This window comes from Vigna umbellata, chromosome 1 (genome assembly GCF_029865625.1).
Source record: "Vigna umbellata cultivar VRB3 chromosome 1, Vumbellata_1.0, whole genome shotgun sequence".
Taxonomy (NCBI): Eukaryota; Viridiplantae; Streptophyta; class Magnoliopsida; order Fabales; family Fabaceae; genus Vigna; species Vigna umbellata.
In genome coordinates, this window is record NC_142165.1 from 83,123,841 (window position 1) to 83,146,811 (window position 22,971).

The window sequence follows — 22,971 nt, forward strand, 5'->3', positions numbered from 1 at the left end:
ATTTTGGTATGGCAATTTGTTCGAATATTTTCTTTTTAATTTATGAGGAAAAACAATTAACTGAAATAATTGATTATCTTTAATTAAATTATCATATTACAGGGTGTTTTAAACCGCGTTTTCTGTGGTAGAAAAAAAACCGGGACTCAGTTTTGACGCAAAACAAAAGAAAATTGTATTTGAACTCTTAGATTTTGCATCTTCGATCCTTTATCTATTCTCGCCACTCTCGCCGAATAGCTCCGGGCAAATTGGGAACTCGGCATTCGTCAACCCTACAATTATGGATTACCGCAACAAACTCGTTCTCGCTCCCATGGTTCGCGTTGTGAGTTCAACTTCCTTGTCATTTTCACTAAACTACCATTTTCAACTTCCAAACCAAACCGCAACATTCATATCGTTATATCTGCCTTTTTTGTTTTCTAACTTTGTTTGGTAGGGCACTCTCCCATTTAGATTACTAGCTGCTCAATATGGTGCAGATATCACTTACGGTGAGGAAATCATTGATCATAAGATGCTCAAGTGCGAGCGTCGAATCAACGGTACACAACTACGTTTTTTTCTGTCTCTCAATTGCACCCTCTTATGATGGATTTGGCATGATACAGCTTTTATACTATTTTCTACTTGACCCAGTTTTAAATGAATAAACTGTGCTAGTATTCGGTTCTACTGTTGTATACATGCGCATAATGAAATGAAATAGTGGTGTGGTGATGAATGTCAATGCCTATTTATTTTTTACGGTGGAAAGATGCCAACCGCTAAGAATTTTATTGGAACTGTTGGAGAGATAGCTAATCATTAATATGCCTGTGGTTTTTCTTATTTAGATTTAATATACTAAGAAACGTTTTTTTTTCATATTTCTTTGTCAGGACTCATTGGATGCACTGATTTTGTGGAGAAGGGAACAGATAGTGTTGTTTTTAGAACCTGCAATGAAGAAAAGGATAGGGTTGTATTTCAAATAGGCACATCTGATGCTGTGAGAGCCCTAACTGCGGCTCAGTTAGTGTAAGTTAATTGTGTATTTCAGTTCCCTCTTTAAGCTGAAGTTGATATACCCATTTTGCTTTTACTTCTCTGTATGAAATAGTTGTGCACTGTACATACTTTTTATTGATTGATTTCCCAATGGGGTCAGTTATGTCCTGTAGGAAAAAACACATCCAGTCAGTGAGATGTGTCTTGGCTGATATTGTTGTTGTTGGTTCTTAATGTTTTTTTTTCATCTTAGTATATACAAGACTGAAAAGTGAAAACCCATTCAGATATAGATTAAAATGTTGCTGTCTTAGTCATAGTAACGATTTGCTGGAAGATCTTTTTATCTCCCAATTCCAAATATATAGACCCAAACAGATTTAATATTCTGTTTTGAAGTATGTATGCTTTCTTATGTGCACCGAAGTTGCTGTACAGGATCATTGCATGTAGCTTTTCTGTACTGAAGAAGCAATTTATTTAAGTGTTTATTTTTTTCATTTTTATATGCTATGACTGGCTACAGGTGTAATGATGTCGCTGCCATAGATATTAACATGGGTTGCCCGAAGTCGTTTTCTGTGAGTGGTGGGATGGGTGCTGCTCTGCTATCCAAACCAGAGCTTATTCATGATGTAAGTCTTTATAAGCTGTTGTATTTCTGATTGTGCTTCTTTAACATTTTGAATCTTTTCTCTTTAAAATACCAGATCTTAACAACATTAAGGAGGAATTTGAACATACCCGTAACTTGTAAGATCCGACTCTTAAAATCACCACATGACACTGTGGAATTGGCCAGAAGAATTGAGAAAACTGGTGTTTCTGCTCTCACAGTCCATGGACGGTAATCTCTAATTCTTAAAACTTTTCCCTGGGACTTTCTTTCTCTAGTGTGAACTAATACTGGTGTTTTGCTTTCAAAGGACAGTATTTCTTGTTTCAATCAACTTATTAGATGGTTAAATAGACAATTATCGTTATTAGGATCTATCACAATTCTATCATTAGTCTATCTTATACCGTTTTATGTTGTGCACTGACTACGTTATACAACTTCTATCTTTAATCTGGGCTTGGGATGATATACAGTGTTTTATTGAAGAACGGCAAAGGCTTGTTTAATTGTTTTCATTGATGCAGTCAAAGCAGGATAATAGTTTGATGATATGTTATTCGAAGTGGGAGTGATGAAATTTTCATAGAATTAGGATATGTAGAACAAACCATCATGACAAGTTTTTGTCAGAGGACATTCAAAGTATCTTATTGGGAGAGAATGCAACAGTGTAAGGCTTGATCTACTTGTGATGAATTGTCTGATGTCACTATGCTCAATCAAAACCCAAATCCTAGGGGATATTATGTTAGTACATTGAAACTAGATATTTAGGCGCAGTAATTGAATGGAAACTGTAGCAAAAGCTGTCCTATTGTTGTAACAGCTCCTACTGGGAATAACTCTGTCCATAGAACTTCAAATGAACTTTTTTGGCCACTCCTTTCATATCAGACACTTTTAGTTTTGCACAATGACAGCTCCTATAAAACTTAATAACAGTCTGCCATCAGACTAACAAAATAACTTTTTTTTTTTAAATACACAACTGAACCTAATGACACAATATGCATTTGGTGAGTAACTTCTCCTGAAAAATCACCCTTTTCCCCTAGGCTAAACACAAAAATTGATTCTTCCTAGGGATGAAATGACACTTTATGCCAGCCCTTAGTGCATCTTGTCAATTACTATTGTTGAAAGGGTAAAATAGGTGAAAGAGATGCTGAAAATTATATAACAGAGTCCATTTTATATAAGATAATTATTCTTAGTGCAAATAATTACAGGAGATTTTATTGCTATATCTTGATATGGTATATGATAGGCCCTGGTTAGTTTACAAAAGGCGGGAAAGAGTGTAATAACATAATTGTCTTAACAGTTATGAGAGGGGACGGGAAAAGGTTGTATAAATAGCCTCTGTTTAACAGAGAAAGGCGGTTGTTGACTATTGATGTAAAGAACAGGTTCAGTGAACCTTGTGAGGGAGGTTATGCTCCCAGTCTATTCTTTGTACAGACCCATTCTTTGAGTAATAATACAGTTCTTTCATTCATCTTCAGGCTGTTCTAAGTGATTGTGAGTGAGTTCAAATAGGTTCAATACTTAGGAACCTAACATTTTGGTTTGACCTGCCGGATCCGGGACGAGGTGCGAGAGAATTGCCATGGAAGGAAAGGTTGACGGAAGATTCCACGTGATGGAGGGGCGGTTGGAGACGGTAGAAATTGCAGTTGATGGGATTAAGGCGGAGACGGGGGCGTTGCGCCAAGATACGGTTGCGATTCGTCAAGAACTGAAGGAAATTATGAGGGTTTTGGGAGGACGACGTCACCAGACGGAGGATAGTCAGTCTTCAGTCAATGGAAATGTAAAGAACGACGAGAACGACGGGGGAGGAGGAAACGAAAAACACGAGCACCCACCGAATTGGAGGAAGAGGGTCGAATTGCCCACGTTTGAAGGTCCGGATCCACTCAATTGGATCAACCGAGCTGATCGTTTCTTCGACTTACAAGGAGTAAAGAAGATGAAGTGAAGTTGCAACTAGCATACATAAGTATGGAGGGCAGTGCTGAGTATTGGTTCCGCTTCTGGAAGGAGAAGGCCAAGAATCGGTCTTGGGCGGGACTGAAGGAAGCATTGGTAGCGCGATTTGGGGAAAGAAGCAGGGGAACCATCTTTGAAAGGTTGACCACCATCAAGCAGATCGAAACAGTGGACGAATTTATCAAAGAATTCGAAATCTTTGTAGGACAAACATCGAAGCTACCAGAGGAAATTCTGCTGGGGTATTTCATGGGTGGATTGCAGGAACCGATACGCAGCCAGGTGCGATTACTTGACCCTCAGGAGTTGATGGTCGCGATACGTATCGTGCGCGACGGGGAAGCCTTGCATGAGGGTGCGAAAGCAGGAGGAACGGGAAAAAGCATATCGAACTGGATTAGGCCGATCGGGACAGTGTCGTGAGCTGAACCCGTACGTCAAAACCCAGGCCGAACGGGTCCAACGAAGAATAGTGGGTCGGTGCGCAGAGAATTAACCCAGGCTAGTGGAGCGGCGTCGAACAACCTCAAAAACAGAGGGCGAAACTTTCACAACTTACCTTACGCTGAATACGTGAAACGTAGGGAAGAGGGCAAGTGTTTCAGGTGTGGAGGGCCTTTCGGACCTGGACATCAATGCCAAAAAGGAGTTTGAGGATGTTGATCTTGGCAGAGGACGAAGAGGAGAACGGGCCGTAACTGAGTCGGAGATGACCCAGTTGCAGATGGAGCTCTCGGCGTGTTCTGCAGGGGGCCTAACGCAGGCCAAGACGATGAAGATGTAGGGAGAGATTGGGGGAAGAAGGGTGATAGTACTGGTTGACAGTGGCGCGAGCCACAACTTCATTAATAGAGAACTGGTGGGGGAACTAAGGTTGGCCACGACAAAAACTAAGCCTTACCTGGTTAGCTTGGGTGATGGGTGGAAAAAGGAGACCCGAGGGTGCTGCGAAGGGGTGTAGATTCGCATAGGGGACATGGAGGTCGCAACTAGATTACACTTGTTTGAATTAGGAGGGGTGGATATGATTATGGGGGTAGAATGGTTGGCTACCCTGGGGAAGGCGACTCTGGATTGGAGCAACCTGACGATGACTTTCAGCCAGGAGGGTAAGGAGATGACAATCAAGGGGGATCCTAAACTGGCCAGAAGCCTGGTGACTCTGGAGGCGTTATTGAAAATAAAAGAGGCGGAGACTTGGATGCTAGTCTGGGAATTGGGAGAGATGGAGATGGGTGGAGACGGAGCACATGAGCCTGGAATAACCGGGGATTAGAGAAAGGAAATGGAAGAGATGTTGAACCAGTATGCAGGGGTGTTTCAGGAACCCACTGGGTTGCCTCCCGAAAGACTTATGACACATCAAATACCCCTGAAGGAGGGAGTAGACCCAATAAATGTAAGGCCCTATAGGTACCCGCATGAGCTGAAGAATGAAATAGAGAAGCAGGTAGCGGATATGTTACAAACAGGGGTGATACGGCCAAGCACCAGCCCATACTCCAGCCCTGTTATACTGGTGAAGAAGAAGGATGGCTCTTGGAGATTTTGTGTTGATTACAGAGCCTTGAATCGGGCCACAGTCCCTGACAAGTTTCCAATCCCAGTCATAGAGGAGTTGATGGATGAGTTGAGGGGAGCGAAATACTTCTCCAAGGTTGACCTTAAGGCTGGATATCATCAGATACGTATGGGGGAGAAGGACATACAAAAGACAGCTTTCCGAACACATTTGGGGCATTATGAATTCATGATAATGCCATTTGGCTTGATCAATGCCCCAACAACCTTTCAAAGCGCGATGAACGACCTGCTGCGGCCTTACATAAGGAGGTCCGTTCTAGTTTTCTTTGACGACATTCTGGTCTACAACCAGACGTGGGCTGATCATATGAAACACGTGGGGATGGTGTTGAGTAGATTGGAGGAGAATCAGTGGGTTGCTAACCAGAAGAAAAGCGAATTTGGGCGTGTCCAGATAGGATATCTAGGCCGCTTGATCTCGGAAAAGGAGGTAGAGATGGATCCTGGAAAAGTAAAAGCAGTGGTGGATTGGGAAAGACCAAGGAGCGTGAAAGCATTGAGGGGCTTCCTTGGGTTGACGGGATATTATCGGCGTTTCGTCAAGGACTATGGTAAAATTGCTAGGCCCTTGACCGAATTGCTAAAGAAGGGGGAGTATAGATGGACTGAAAAGGCGGAAGAAACTATGGATCGATTGAAGAAAGCAGTGACTTCAACTCCTGTGTTAGTGCTACCAGATTTTGAGAAGCAATTCCACATAGAATGTGATGCTTCGGGAGGGGGCGTCGGGGCTGTATTGACACAAGACAGGAGACCTATTGCATACTTCAATAAAGCCCTATCTGAGGGGTCATTAAATAAATCGATCTATGAGAAATAACTAATGGCATTGGTGATGGCCATACAACATTGGCGACCTTACTTGTTGGGACAACAGTTTGTAGTTCACACAGACCAAAAGAGCTTGCGGTACTTGTTGGAGCAACAAATTACAACCCAGAATCAGCAGAATTGGCTTGCCAAACTGCTTGGGTATGACTTCGAAATAGTCTACAAGGCAGGGAACACAAACAGAGCGGCTGATGCCCTGTCCAGGAGAATGGAGGAACCGGGGGAAGGGGAAAAGGAATTGAGGGTAGTGTCTAGACCCTACTGGCAGAATTTTTAAGAGGTGATAAAGGAGGTAGAGGAGGATGTATACTTGAGGAAGATAATGGAGGATATTACGGAGAACTCAGACTCACACCCACCCTTTACTATGGAAAATGAAAGGCTGCATTACAAGGGGAGGTTGGTGATATCGGCTCAATCAGCCTGGATTCCCAAACTGTTAGCTGAGTTTCATCTGACCCAAACTGGGGGACATTCCGGGGTGTACAGGACTTACAGGAGGGTGGCTCAATCTCTTTACTGGGTGGGAATGAAAAAAACTGTGGCTGATTATGTGCCAGGCTGTTTGGTATGTCAACAACATAAGTACCTTGCGTCGTCCCCCCAAGGACTATTGTTGAGACTTTGGCAAGTGCCACCAAATCGTTTCAAGTAATAAACCGGTAAGACCGGATATCGTTTCCCAAGAGACTCGTGTCACCAAACAATCGTGTAATTTCCAACTAACGTTGACTAAAGAATGCTTCCATAATTTGGGTTTTAGTGCAATTAAAGTAAACATGAAACATAAATGATAAAAGTGATCTTAGATACTCAAACACTTGGAAATGAAAAGATTAGAAATGATATGGAATGATATTGTTGGGGATATGATTTCACCTACTTCACTCTTATGTATAAAAAATCACTTCCTCTTCATTAATATGCCAATGTCAATCTACTAATTTACTCAAACCCAATCCCTTGGTAGAGAGAGCCTAGACTTCCTCATTAGGCTCCAATCCCTTGGAAAACCTAACAATTATTTTTGCATTAAGATTTGAGATTTAAGAACCAAAAGTCCTAGTTCTATCCCTAGATACTATTTCTTTTAGGTGTTTAATCCAAGTCCAGATTTACCCAACATTTCCGAATATCAAGCAAACCCTAAAATCATGTCATGGGTAGCAATTTCACAACAAGCATTAAGAGAAGGAATTAAACACTAACAATCAATGAAAGAGGCATATATTCATTCAAAACAGAGTAGTTTACATAAGAGTTCAGTGGCTACATCAATCCCCCAATAACAATGAAACTAGCTCTCCATGAATGGAGAGCTCAAGCTTACAACAACGGTGGAAATGGAAGAAGGAAGAAGACCCAAGGATGAAGAAGGATTGTTCCCACAGCTCCTATCTCGTCTCCAAGAGCTCCAAATGAGAGAAATCGTGTTTGGGCAGCCAAAGATGTCAAACTCTTCGTGCCTCTGAGTTAAATAGGGCAAATCTGTCATGTCAGCAAAGTTGGCGCTCTAGTGCACGACAGTCATGATGCACTGGCGCTCAAGCCCCCATAGACCAGGGGGGCCCGAGCTAGCTTCAGCAAAATTCTGGTTCTTCATTTTTGTTGTTTTTCTTGCTTTCCTTGGTTTCCAGTGCCTTCATTTGATGCATAGACTTCTTCCAACTACTTTAAGCACATAAAAGCAGGGATTAGTGATCAAAATATCTCATTAGAGCTTAAAGTGCAACCACTTAACAACTAAAAGAAAACTAGGATTTACAAGGTAAAAAGTTAAGGAAGGGTTGACATTTTCTCTTAATTCATTACTGAATTCATGGTAAAATATGTCATTATCAACTACTACAACCACTACCCATTCCAAATGTTGTATGGGAAGAAGTCAGCATGGATTTCATAGTCAAGCTGCCAAGGTCGAATGAGTTTGATGCAGTGCTGGTGGTGGTGGCTCGCCTCAGCAAGTATGGCCATTTCGTGCCCTTAAGGCATCCGTATTCTGCCCGCACGATAGCGGAAATGTTCGTTAAAGAAGTAGTAAGGTTACATGGTATACCCGCCTCGATTGTGAGTGACCGGGATCCTCTCTTTTTTGGTAATTTTTGGAAAGAACTGTTTAAGAAGCAAGGAACTCAGCTACAGATGAGTACAACTTACCATCCAGAGTCCGATGGCCAGACGGAGATGCTGAATCGGGTATTAGAGGGGTATTTACGGTGTTTTTGCTCAGAGCAACCCAAGGGATGGAGTTATGTTTTACCTTGGGCGGAATACTGGTACAATACCAGTTTTCAAGGGGCTGCGAAGTGTACACCCTTCGAGGTCGTCTATGGGAGATCGCCTCCATCATTGCACAAGTTTATTCTTGGTGAAACAGCAGTGGAGGTAGTAGCACAAGAATTACAAACACGAGATGAGGCCTTAAAACAATTGAAATTCCACTTGATGCGAGCCCAAGAATTAATGGTGAAGCAGGCTAATAAAAAACGGAGAATAGCAGATATTAAGGTGGGAGACTGGGTGTATATCAAAATTAGGCCGCATAGGCAGACATCCATGCCGTCAAGACTGCACCCAAAATTGGCGGCGAGATACTATGGGCCTTTCCTAGTTGAGCAGAAGGTGGGCGAAGTATCTTACAGGCTTCAGCTACCCGAAACAGCTCGCATTCATCCCGTTTTCCATGCCTCACAGTTGAAGACAGCGGTGGGGGATAAGAGTGTGGAAAAGGAGATGCCCGAGGATTTACAAGGGGAAGGGCTGTCTTATTGGCCTACTAAAGTGTTGGAGAGGAGGCAAAGCAGGACAGGAGACGAGGAAGTGCCACAAGTATTGATTGAATGGCAAGAAGGGGGCATGATGGAGCAACATGGGAAGACTCTGTTACCATACGTGATCAATACCCGGAATTCAACCTTGAAGACAAGGTTGAACATGGGGCGGTGGGTAATGATAGGCTCTGGTTAGTTTACAAAAGGCGGGAAAGAGTGTAATAACATAACTGTCTTAACCGTTATGAGAGGGGGCGGGAAAAGGTTGTATAAATAGCCTCTGTTTAACAGAGGGAGGCGGTTGTTGACTGTTGATGTAAAGAACAGGTTCAGTGAACCTTGTGAGGGAGGTTATGCTCCCAGTCTATTCTTTGTACAGACCCATTCTTTGAGTAATAATACAATTCTTTCATTCATCTTCAAGCTGTTCTGAGTGATTGTCAGTGAGTTCAGTTAGGTTCAATACTTAGGAACCTAACAATATACCTATTGTTGAAAGAGAAAAATTGATGCAAGAGATGCTGAAAAGTGTGTCTGGGCTGCACAACTGAAAATCAATACAAATAATTATAGGAGGCTTTATTCCCATATAGATGGCATGATATACCTATAAATGTAATTCTAATTAATCTGAATTTTAGCAAATATTACTCCTATTATCATAAACATCCCAATTAAATAAAGAAACAAATCAAAATATAAAGAAGAATAAATCCTAAGATCATCTAAGATACCCTAAAATATTCTAAGATGATATCATCATATGTTTCTTATATGTCTAACACTCTCCTTAAGATGAAGCATACTAAGCGTTAGCTTGTTACAATAAAATAATTAAGTTTACCTAAAAAGAAAATGAGCTCCACTAAACAATTGTGGGAAAAGTAACTTAGAAATATTGGAGAAGTTGGAGAGAGAAATAGCTTAGCTAAGATGGGATGACCATCAACCTGAGATACAATTCATGGCAACCAAAGCAGGGCTGTCCTTTTTAAAACCGTATTGGAAGCTTCAAAATATTATTGGAGACCCAAAATTTTTAAACTTGAACATATGGCTCTTGGATAGAGACCATGTCAATGCATAAATATAGTCTATTGCATTTGGGTAGGGCTAGTGCATCTGGGACAAAGGCAGGGGTTAGTTCATATGGGACAAAGTTGGGGCCAATGCATTTGAGACAAAATCGAAGCCAATGCATTTGGGAAAAGTCTGGGCAAAGTATATCGTATAAAGTCAGGGTCAATGCATCTAAGAGGACAAAGGTGAGGCAATGCTTTGGGAAGGTGGTGAGCATAGGGTATGTCAATGAAAAAGTCAGACAATGAACAACACTTACGAATTGGAGTAGCAACCATATTTGGAAACAGTGGAAAAGGGATAGTCTTGTTGGAAACAAGAGAAATAACAGATTATGTTATTAATTAGAGTTTTGCATTTTTGTTTTAGGAAATTCAACAGTGGAGTTTTGACAAGACAGTCCATGGAGGGTCATGAAACTTTGATACCATGTTTTTTTAGTGTAGTAGGAAAAAATAAGAAGAAAGAAACACTACATAGCTAGACTGAAGTCCGGCCTATAGGCAACCAAGCCTTCATTTGGAAGATTCTGCCAACAATGATCCCAAATCTGATTACTAGACCTCCGCCAACGACACTATCAACTAAAGAATTATCATACCAATAAATATGAACTGAGGAACAACTTCCACATTCCAATTTTTAAGAACATTTACAAGATCAAATTTTTCAATTCACAAATAATATTCCTACAACCCTTATCACAAGAGATTAAATCCATTTTTATAGCTACTTGCCTACGTATGTATAGAGCATTGATACATGCTTAGGTGATAGAAAGAATAAAACTATACTACTCTAAGAAAACTATTTGAAAATAATAAAGATTCTTTGCCTTCTTCATTTCCACAGTAGGTGATATAAAGACTTGAATACATTATTCCTACTGTTGAATATAGTGAAAAACTATATTTGGATTAATCTCCCTTGTGTTGAATACACACATAGGGTTCTCTATTTATAATAGAAGAAATATGGGCTAAGCCCAAAATACAAATGAGAAATAATAACAAACTAACTAAAAGATAAAAGATATAATATATCTAACACTCCCCCTCAAGCTGGAGCATACAAATTGTATGAACTAAGCTTGGAATAGATGAACTCAGTGTTGAACTAGATGATTTGTCTTCAAGAGTGTGAGGCAAACATAGATGGACTAACAACAGCTTGTGAAACTTCAACTTCAAAAGTGGATGAAGGAGAGCAGTGGTAGACAATGACAAGCTGCAAGGACTGATTCCCAATCAATGATGGATGAGTGACGGGATCAACAGTGGTAGCTGAAAGCTAAGAGCTACAAAACTGCAGGGACTACACTAAATCCTCATCAATGATGGCTAGGTGACGGGATCAATAGTAGTAGCTGAAATCTACAAAACTGCAGGGACTACACCCATATATATGTGACTTGCAGTGTCTTGGAAACGTACTCCCCCTTAGTGTGAAGGGCGGAAATGTGGAATATCACAGTTGCTGGACCACTAAAACAAAACAAAATATTAAGCTACAATGCTGAAACAAAGGCATCAAAGATCCAAAGATATGTTGGAGGTCCAAAATTCTTTGCTGGACAACTCCCAAGTGGTGATACTTAGCAGTGTATCACAAGAAGATCGGGCTAAACTCTAGCCCAAGAAGAACTGACGCAGTTGCGTCTGTCTGAGGCGGTAGCGACTGCAGCGACGGTTGACTGTTATAAAACTGTAGGGACTAAATTGCCATCACTGACTGATGGGGCCTGTAGTGGCTGGAAGCGACAAAACTACAGGGACTGCCATCACTAACTGACGAGGTGATGGGGGCATACAGTGGTTGGAAGCATGCGGTGCCTGGACAGCAGCAAACGGCGCCTGGACAGCGGCAAACGGCGCCGGGACAGTGGCAAACGGCGCGGGACAGTGGCAAACGGCGCGGGACAGCGGCAAAACGGCGCGGGACAGCGGCAAAACGGCGCGGGACAGCGGCAAACGGCGCGGGACAGCGGCAAACGGCGCGGGACAGCGGCAAACGGCGCGGGACAACGGCAAAACGGTGCCGGACAGCGGCAAACGGCGCCGGACAGCGGCAAAACGGTGCCGGACAATCAACGGCGGAGACGAAGACAGACGAAGATGGCAACAATGGCTGCTCTGGAAGGTCTGAACAGAGAGAGGGAGGTCCGGCGAGAGCTATGGAGGTGTTGCGGTGAAACCCCGACACTGGGAAGGCGGCGCGTGCAAAACACGCGCCCGAGATCTGACGAGAAGAAGGTGGCGCATGGAGGCGCGTTGAGCGGAGTCTGTGCTTGTCTCCGGCGGGGTTGGCCGTCGCTCGAAGAGACGGTCCAGATCCGTAGGTCACCCGTCGAAACTGTGACGGTGGCCGGCGGCGGAAAGTGGCGGCGACAACGATAGCAGCGACGGCAGCGGAAAGCGGCGATGGTCGGCGACTAGCTGCACTGAGAAGAAGAGAAAATAGACTGCCGACTGAAATTTTAGGGGCTGCCGGCGGCCATGGCGGTCGGCCGCCGGCAGACAGCAGAGACCCTGGAAGAAGATCAGAGAACCTGCTCTGATACCATGTTGAATATAGTGAAAAACTATATTTGGATTAATCTCCCTTGTGTTGAATACACACATAGGGTTCTCTATTTATAATAGAAGAAATATGGGCTAAGCCCAAAATACAAATGAGAAATAATAACAAACTAACTAAAAGATAAAAGATATAATATATCTAACACCTACAAACTAGTCAAAGACACTTATCATTGTGGATAATAGAAAAGATTCCTAATTAGAACTCGTGGTTTAGGGTGGATAAAGTCCTTTAGGCAAGGGGGCTTAGATGTATTCCTAATGGTTTGTTACGAGTGCCAAGCCCATTAACAAAGTCTCCCTATGTGACAATAACCTTGTCCTCAAGGTTGATAGTAAAAGCCCCAATAATGGGAGGTAGGAATGCCTTGGAAATGGAAAATGGGGGTACATGGTGGGGTTGGGATTGGGCTAGTTTGTTGCGGGACCAATGGGTGGGTGGTGATGTACAAGTAGATTAATTGTGGAAGTTCAAATTGAAAGGCTCAAGACATGTGTGTGGTATCAAAGAGTGGGATGGCAAGGACAGTGGGCGAGAAGGTAACAAGGTTGGCAAAGGCATAAAGATTACATTGGATACAATGAGAGTGTATGGCGAACATGAGTTATAGTGGTTGTAGCAGAAGTAGAAGTGCTTAGTTTAGGGGAAAGGGTGGGGGTGAGAGTTTAGTGTGTGGTGTCGCTATGATTTAGTGGTAGGATGTGAACGGATAGGAGGAGGTGTGGGTCTATGTTAGGAATCTGGGTAAGAATCCTAACTTTCTACCTCACTCGCACACTTCAGTAACACTCACAACAAGAATTGGTAATGAATCGGCTGTATTCACATCAAAGAATCAAGAATACAACTGGGAAAAACCAGGAGCTTAACCTCCTTCACCAGGTCTAAACCGGTCTACAACTCAAATTACAAAATTTTCTACTTGTAACTACAAAAGAGGTCCTTTTTATAGACTTCCCCCCCCCCCCCCCCCCCCCTAACTACTCAACAGTTAAGTACTCATCTTTATTTCTCTACTATCTTTCTCCTTTCATAAACCCTCCATGTCCTAACATTACTCCCCCCTTGAAGATCAACCTTGTCCCCAAGGTTGAACTCTAGAAAATGCTTTGGCATTGTTATCTTGTCTTCCCAAGTTGCACTATCCTCCCCTCCTGCTTGCCATTCAACTAGAACCTGCTCCCGCTTGTCCTCCCCTTGCTGTTGGATCCTTCTATCCAATACCTTGGTTGGCTAGCAAGATGGCCCCTCCATCTGCAAATCCGCTGGCCGAAAAAGTCGATAGATCCCTTCGTTGTGGCTCCGCTTCGACCTCCTCCTCTTCATCTTCCGCTAATAACACTACCCGTAAACTCTTCTCAGGGCATTGGTGCCCATAACTGAAGCGCCCCCCCCCCCCCCCCCCCCCCCCCCCCACACACACACACACATCTAAAACACCTCCCTTCTTCCCTTCGTTTCAGAAATTCTGGGTAGGGAAGGTTTCGCGAGTTCCTTCCTCTACTATCACTTCCCACAGGGCTTCCTCCTCTCGCCGAACTACTCCTTGTCGTGCTTTCTCGTCTTACTGATCTGACGCACTCGGTTGGGGTCGTTCTTCCCGGATTGCTCCTCGGCGGTTCGGTTCTTACCACCACCGCTCCTCCTCCCGTCGCTCGCCCCCATGATGGGGAATTTTTGGATGCCGTCCAACCCATCAAACCAAGCACGCGTAGAGCCTCTTCGACGTCTCGCGCCAGTTTGATCGCCGTCATCAAATTTCGTGGGTCGTGCGGTCGAACCTGGCATTGCAATTCCTCTCGTAGGCTTGCCAGAAAGTATCCCAACAACTGGTCGTCCGAAAACGCCTTTGTCTGTCCGGCCAGTGCTTCAAATTCTCACGTATTCTTCCACGGTGGCTGTTTGCTTGATCGCCGCCATCCTCTCAAAAATGCCGCCACGTAGCGACTCTCGAACCTGATCAACAACGCTTCCTTGAGTCCCTCCCACGATCGGTTGCTTGCCTTTTCCTTCCAAAACTTAAACCAATAACCGGCGCTTCCCTCCATGCTAATATGGGCTAGTTCGATCTTCTCAGCCTCCGCCACCTTCTGTATCTCGAAGAATTTTTCGGCCCTGTTAATCCAATTCAAAGGATCGGGTCCTTCAAAAGTGGGTAACTCCACCCTTCGCCTCCAATTGGATTGGTTCTCTGAACGCTCCCCATCTCTTTCTCCTTCAGCGTTGTCGCGCCGGCCAACTCCATTATCATTGATTGAACCATGGCTCCCGTCAGAGCTCTCCCCGTTTTGCTTGGTTCGCACACCCATCAACCGTAACAGTTCTTGGATGTCTTTACGCATCGCGATTGAGTCTTGCCGGTTTGTCGTTGACTCCGCCTTCAACCCGTCTACTGCCATCTCCAGATGTTCCATTCGTCCTTCAACTACGTTCATTTTTCCTTCAATTCGGTTCTCCATAGCATGTAACTTCCCTTCCATCGTGTTCTCCCTCCGATTTGGATCCGGCAGGTCGGACCACTTTGTTAGGAATCTGGGTAAGAATCCTAACTTTCTACCTCGCACACTTCAGTAACACTCACAACAAGAATTGGTAATGAATCGGCTGTATTCACATCAAAGAATCAAGAATACAACTGGAAAAATCCAGGAGCTTAACCTCCTTCACCAGGTCTGAACCGGTCTACAACTCAAAGTACAAAACTGTCTACTTGTAACTACAAAAGAGGTCCTTTTTATAGACTTTTTCCCGCCTCCTTAACTGCTCAACAGTTAAGTACTCATCTTTATTTCTCTACTATCTTTCTCCTTTCATAAACCCTCCATCTCCTAACAGTCTATGATAAAGGAGAAGCAAATTGTGGAAGATGAGGAGGATTGAAAGGGCCAACTTGTACGCCATTTCACTGATGTCTAGTGATGGTGAAGGGGTCAAAATATTTGCGGAAGAGTTTGTGGGAAGTTCATGTGGTGATCAATCCTAGGTAGGTAGTATCCGAGGCGAAGAAAGACCGAATTGCCAATGTCGAAGGCATGGTAGTTCCAGGAGTTGTTGACTTTGGAGGCCATGCCTTGGTGAGTTCTTTCCAAGTTCTGTTTGTGTTGGAGGAGTATTTTGACACGTCGTTGTAGTAAGGTGTTGAGAGATGGAATACTAGTTGTGCTTGATAAGTAATATGGAAATGAGGGTGGTATGGTATCGTAAAGGGCGTGAAATAGGGTGGTATTGATTGCTGAATGGAACAAGGAATTGTACCAATACTCTACTCGGCGAAAAACTTGTACAAGGAATGTGGTGCGAAACATGTAAGGTAAATTTCTAAGTTCTGGTTGATGTCTTCAAATTAAGCATCCTTTGGTGGATGGTAGGAGGTGCTAAACCTCAATGTGTTTACAAGTACACGAAAAGAGCTCATGGAAGAAGTGGCAGAGGAACAAGGGGTTGTGGTATGTGACAATTGACTTGCAAATTTCAATAGAGTACTAGTGAGCTAAATGGGTGCGGTGAAGGATATGGGGAGGGTAATGAACTGAGCATATTTGGTTAATCTATCAACATGTAAATGGGCAATAAAGTCAATGGTAAGATCATCTCAAACTTGTTGGGAAATGGGGAGGGGTTGGAGTAGGCCCAATTTTTTCCTACATTTTGGCTTGTTCTATTGACAGGGAAGACATTCATGGTAAAAAAGTCTAGTACTTTGTGCATCTAGAACATTAAAAAGGTTCAGATGGGTTATGGTGGTTGTTGGTTCAAGGTTTGGTTAATAGAGAACAAATCGGCGATTGAGACCAATGGATGTGAGAGGAGAGTGGAAAGGGTACCAACAATGTTCTTGAGTTGTTTGGATTCCAAAGAACACTGACGTGTTTTTGTGGAAGTCTGAAGTGTTTGGAAGGATATGTTGAAGGGTTTAATCAAGATCTTTGTGGGGTTTGGGAGGCATGGAGTAAGTCAATTAAAACACCAAAATGAGACATGCTTAGGTGATAGCAAGAATAAAGCTATACTACTCTAGATACCATATATTGAATATAGTAAAAATTGTATGAAATTAATCTTCCTTCTGTAGAAAATATACATAAGGTACTATATTTATAATAAAAGAAATATGGACTAAGCCCAAAATAATAATAAAGAATAATAACAAAGTAATTGAAAATAAAAAATAAAGATAAGATATCTATCTAAGATGTCTGATAATTTAATATTTCTAACACAAACCAGTCAAAGACACTTGTTAACTGTGTATGACACAAAAGATTCTTAATGATAACTCATGGTGTAGTGCAGATGTAGTAGTCCTTTAGCTAAGTTGGCTTAGATATATTCCCAATGGGCTTGTAATGAGTGGTAGGTGCACTAACAGGCAATAGGGTGCAAGCGTTTAGAGAAATCCCCGAGTCATCTCCCTGTGGTTGAATATCTTAACACCACCAATCCCCATGGCATGTGTAGTTGGTATGTAACTACCATCTACTTTTAACTTCAGAAAGGAATACGTAGGGCTAGACTATGTGAAGTAGATCCACTCGTAAGGTTGGCATTCGACAAGGAAGATTTTTGCATGAGACTCAAATGGCATTTTTTTTAGTCTTTCCACATTCTTTACTTTACATTCATAGACTTAGAGCCTGTTTCTTAGGGAAACCATATTATTTAAGAAAGTAACTAGCCCAAGATTTTTGAGACATACTAAAGGTATCACATGTACAACTTAGGGATTATTTATCATTTTTGAAAATTTGATTCTAATGAACTGAAAAATAAAGTAGCGCTTTCATTTACAAGAAGATATTCATTCTATCTTGTATCAATTGGGAGAATTGAGCTTTAGCTTTGTTGTGAAGGTACATTTTTTTTACAAAGTCGAAACCCTTGGAGGAGGGAACTCTTTCTCTATTTTATTTTTAATTTCATTTAATCATTAAAATTGATTTTTAGGTTCTTAAAGTGCGCTCACTTTTTTCCTTTTTGATATATTTACAGGAAAGTCACAGATAGGCCCAGAGATCCTGCTAAGTGGAATGAAATAGCTGATGTTGTCTCAGCATTATCTATTCCAGTGATAGCAAATGGTGATGTTTTTGAGTATGATGATTTTGAACGGATTAAATCAGCAACAGGTAAGCTTACAAGAATTCTCCAAGAATTGTTCTGATTTTTCAGTAATGTTTTGTTAGAATGATAGATTGTAGATAGTGTGCAGGGAAAAAAACTGAGTGCAGCTGATTTTTATTATAAACTTTAGGAACCTGAGTTATGTTGTCTGTATATTATTATGTTGCAACCTAATCGTTGTCCTTGTTAATGAGATCTCCAGAAGTTTTAATTCTTTATCTTGGACATTGAGATGGGCCAAAGCTAAACTAATTTCTTCCTGTGGTGATCATAAATTGCTTACTTCTTTGTGTCCTAATCCTAGAACCTTCAGTTCTTCAGGAAGGATTGGGTGTACGCATAGGCTTTGCCTTCCCAAAGAGGCCTTGAATCAAGTGTACACATCATGATATTGGTAATCATTTGTTACGAGCCTTCATATAGGACCAAGTAATGGGCTTAGACACAGAAGATTCCTTCTGACACTTGTTCATGACAGATACCATACTAAAATATATCTATGAAATACTTCCGACTCCCAAAATGCATCCACATCATCTTTGTATTCACATTTATGGTAACTTGAATGCTCCCCTCTTGGAGATAGCTTCAAGTGGTTTTTTTCCTCCATACGACAAGACGTTGACAATAAAGACTAGAGACTAAAGGGGAAAGAAAACTATAACACTTGGCAGCCTGTAGAAACTTTTGAAAAACAGGTTTCAAAAGTAACATTGAGGGGACTAACCAGGGTATATCAGGTTGCTGCAGGATGTCACTCATGGATCCACACAAATAACTGACGATGCTCATAAAAATAGTATGCATTTGGATTGAATATAATGAGAGAAAATTCATTGGTTTTTATCATGTATGATGGGAATTTATTTTTTATCTTCATTACTTTTGATCCAATAGCAAATATGCAATGAAATCTGTACTATTTTTTCCTATCATGATGGACTAGCTTAGTTGCTATTCATTAAATATTTTTTCATGTTTAATTTCTAACTGACATTGGTGTGTAACGTAAGGTGCCACATCGGTGATGGTTGCCAGAGGGGCACTTTGGAATGCATCAATGTTTTTGCCCGAAGGTAAAGTCTCTCATGAAGATGTAAAAAGAGAATACATTAGGAAGGTACTTTTTTCTTGTTCTACGTTAACTAACTACAATACTTTTTATGACCTTTACATTTTACCTAGAGACGGGTGATTTATCTTATAAATATGCAGTTTCCAAATCCAGACAGATTTTTTTCTTCTTTCGTTCTTCTATATTTCCAATGCTTATATTGCTAGAGGGTGTTGGGTTGGGCTTCTGAATGTCATGGTACTAGCTACTAATGTTACTGTTCTTTACTTTTGATATCAGTGCATCTTATGGGATAATGATATAAAAAGCACCAAGTATACAGTAAAGGAAATGATAATACATTATTCTTGCCTAGAACTGGCTGAAGGGAAGGCTGTGAACAAATCAGAGTCCACAGCTGATCTAGCGTAAGTTTATTTGTTCTTACCACCTGCCTTCATGTTTTCAGTATGTGACTATAGATCAGTCTAATCAGTTGTCACGTACAATCATCATTTGTATACAAATAACAAATGAATCAATGCTTCCCAGATTCTTTAGAGATTAGATTACTTGATTATGTGATTACAAAATAAGGATCCAAATGAATCAATGCTTTCTCTTTTAGCCTCCCTTCCTGTCCTCACATGACATTTTTATGTTCTCTCTATTTCCTAGAAGTTAAAAAATAGTAATGTTATTGTCAATTTCCTTTGTATCCAATTTAGGGTGTGGATAGCATTTACCCAGCTTTCCTTGCAATGATAGATTAACATGGATATTTTTTTGGGTATAATGGAACTATTACCTAGTTGATTTTAGGATTGCATCCTAGTATGACCACCTTGCTTTCTCTGTAGGCCACTTTCCTTGTCCTCATATGACATTTTAGGTCTTCTTTGTGAGCAAGATAATAATTATAATAATAGTAGTAGTGGTTACAAATTTCCTTCTGTTTTGAATACAGGGTTCGTATAGTTTTTGTCTTGCAGTCGCTACAATAGTACTTTCAAATTGTACATGTTTTTCTTTTTGCTTGTCATGATGGAAAATTTTATAACTAATGGAGGAGGATAAAGACAAGAGAAGAAGTAACCTTCCGCATAGAAAATCCAAAATAAGAAAATCAAAACAGTGAAGACAAGATCTTTCCAATCCCACTGCAGTTCTAGCAACGAGACTCGTAAAAATCCCATATGCTTAACACGAGAAAAAGGCCATGAAAATATTTGCGTGCAATTGGAATAGTAAACCTATACAAAGTTTTCTTTTAAAAATTGAGAAAATCTGTTCAAACTCAACATCTTCGCATAAAACCTACGCTTTTTGTTTGGCCAAAAGCCCTTGAACATGCTAAATAAAAAGAGAAAAAAATCCGAATTTTAAGGACGTAAGGCCTCACCAATATTCACTTAAAATCCTCCTCCACAGAATTAGTTGTTGGCTGCTGGGCAAAGTGGAAGCAGATTATTGGTGCATAAATATCAGGAGACAGCCTCATATTACCAATAAAAATAACATATCACTATCATTTATCTTATCTCTTAGAAAGTGTAGGTTTTAAGTCTAGTTTATCGTCATAAAACTAGCTTGTAAAGTTAAGAGAAGTTTAAAGTCAACCTTTTAAGATGTCATCACATCATTGATTATAGGATAAACATAAACATGAGGTGTGATAAAAATTGACAGGATTAATCTATGTTAGGATTGACAGGGAAAGGATTCTGGGAATTCGAGGATAGAGGACAAAGAGCCTCCTTAGAAGATTTAAGCCCCCTTTGAGGATTTAGGAGAAGGAATATATCAAGGTAGAATGAATCCGGATACAAAGAATGGGTAGAAAACCTATATTTTGAAAATTCGTTCTAGAAAATGTTGAGTCATAGACTAACAAACTCATTGGGCCCCTGGTACTAGGAGCAGGATTAGTCACTGGCTTTGTGGGAACTTGTGGAAGGAAAGGTAAAAAAAGCGAGATCTAGTTAGTCCATTTCTTTGGCTTGGCATTGTCAATTTCTTGCTGGACATGTCCCTCCGAGGCTGCTATGGGTTTCACATGCTTGCAGGATTGGGCTTGAGTCATAACAAGGTTGGTTTAAAAGATAATATTCTATTTTAACTCAACCATATCCCCCATCCACTTATTTATCAACTTGTCTAAGCCCCAAACCCATCTCAACTGTTACGATCTTGTGGTGCATCAAACATTGAATCGTGTATGTTTATTGTGTAATTTACACGATACTGTTTATCTTTATTACAGTGTAACTTGCACGATATTATTTGTCTTTATACTATCTGGCATTATGCTATTGGGTCTTACCCTGTATGAAAACAGTAGGGATCTGCTTCAAGAAAAACTTAGGTATATTGGATCAAATCAATGAAAACATCTGGTGATTCTTCATGTGATAAAAGTTTGATCTTCGTAAAATTCTTCTTTTAATTGGAATCGCTCTTATTACCACTGGGCATGATTTTGTATATGTACCGTTTGGCCATATGTTGCACAGTCACTAATAATTTTCAAGTACATGCATGTATTCCCTTGTACTGAAGGATCTGCTAAAGCGTACCCAATTCCTCATATACGTAAGGGAAACTTCATTTTATAGATAGGGATGGGAATGGGCGACTACAGGCCAGGCTTTGGTATAGGATCTGTAAGCAACCCTGTCCGTGATAATATCTTTGTTAACTAAAGTTCTAACGAGGCATTTTTCAAGAAAGTTTTGAATAAATCTGAATTGACGTTTACAAGCGGTACTTTTCAGTATGGGGTCTCAAAATTGAATTTATTTACCTCGTTCTTCACTGAGGAGAAACCCGAGCTTGAGTTTGATTTGGCCTGGATAGCTTGGTCTAATTCTGTTTGGAAGTGATTAAATCACCGGTTCTATGATAAGCATCTGCTAATAAAATGAATTAATTTTATACTCTCAACTGGAGGCACTCTCTGCATAATGGTTATACAAAAGTAATGCCACAACTAAAAAACCACCTTGTAGTGAAAACTGATTTTTTCCTTAGTCATTTCTTTCAATAAATTTTAGTGTTACTTGTGTTCTTTTTTCCCCTAGATAATGTAAGTTAATCATTATTTTGTAACAATCATCATATATTGTTGCTTGTTTCAAATATATACGACGTTGTACTCTTTTGTTGTTTCAGGGAACTCTATGGGCAGAAAGAATACTACCAGTTAGTAAAACAAGGCTCTTTTTATGCTTCTTGATAATGTCTTTGGAGCATAAATATTCAGAGATAGGACATGGCTTCCCTGGTTAAGGATTTGGGCAGCTCCGAGTTTACTTAGCACATTACAAGAAACTTACACAACTCACAATTGATATTATTCTTGAATTCGAACTCAATCATTTGTTTGTCATGGATGAAAATAGTTAGATGAGTTAACCCCTACAAGCATGGATATAGATAATGCTATAAGCTATATTCATGATTTGTAATCATTTTTTATACATGGAAGTGTAATATTTATTGTAGAGGCTTTTTTTTTTGTAAAGCATGAACAATAATATGATTGACTGCTATTACCACAGTTTTTAAAGGACTCGAAAGTGATGTAGTTTGTTGGTTAGATTATGACTATCTCCGTTCTTAAGGAAACTTTAGTTAATATAAAATAGAAAAAAAACATTTAATTTAAATAGTAACATTAAATTTGTTACCTAATTGTGTTATTTTATTGGTATTCATGATCATAATCCATCTTTCGGATTCTCGAGGAAATTTATCAACCCAGCCACTCGTAATCGCTCATCTTTTTTCCATTCCCGAGAACGTTGAGATAGAAAGTGTAACATCCCACAAATACAGTCGACACCATATAATAGAATTGATTACATTTAACAGTAACACAGTGCAGTCTTTACATAAAGATGCGAGGTTCAAAATGTCGAACGGCTTAAAGTACAAAATTTAAGATCGCCAGCGGTATCCCAAGGTTCTAATACTAACGGTTACCCAACCCGCAACTGAACTTTCAAAAGCTAAATAGAAAAACTAAATACTACCACATGTCGAGCACTCTAGGGCTCGACCTTAACCTCTACTTCAACCAGATTGGCATCATCCAAAATTTCTTCTTCCAGCGCCTCTTCCAGCAGCTCACTTCCATCTGCTCCCATCCACATGGATGATCATCGCAAGGACAAGACGGACGTACAATGACGATCGACAACGCAAGAAAAAGAACACAGGGTAAGCTCATGTAATTTAATTCATTTATTAAAGTATCAATTCAATCAAGTCAAACATACCAGAATGATTCAACATAAATAAATAAACAAATATCCATCAACTATTTCTAGACGGACCGTCCGGAC

The 22,971-nt window shown here is 40.8% G+C and overlaps 1 protein-coding gene across 3 annotated transcripts; it reads left to right on the forward strand.

Moving 5' to 3' along the window:
* Positions 1-161: 161 nt before the first annotated feature.
* Positions 162-22,184, forward strand: LOC124822037 (Aldolase-type TIM barrel family protein). Of its 3 annotated transcripts, none has more exons than XM_047293998.2 (9): positions 162-328; positions 443-548; positions 885-1,023; positions 1,520-1,628; positions 1,704-1,840; positions 17,440-17,576; positions 18,585-18,691; positions 18,926-19,053; positions 21,797-22,184. In XM_047293998.2, the coding sequence occupies exons 1-9, from the start codon at positions 284-286 to the stop codon at positions 21,858-21,860; spliced, it is 972 nt and encodes a 323-aa protein (XP_047149954.1). In that variant the 5' UTR covers positions 162-283; the 3' UTR covers positions 21,861-22,184. The 3 variants fall into 3 exon arrangements, with proteins under 3 accessions (XP_047149954.1, XP_047149961.1, XP_087960570.1); XM_047294005.2 differs by having other exon boundaries at positions 188-328; positions 486-548; XM_088104444.1 differs by having other exon boundaries at positions 206-328; positions 460-548.
* The last annotated feature ends 787 nt before the right edge of the window (positions 22,185-22,971 follow it).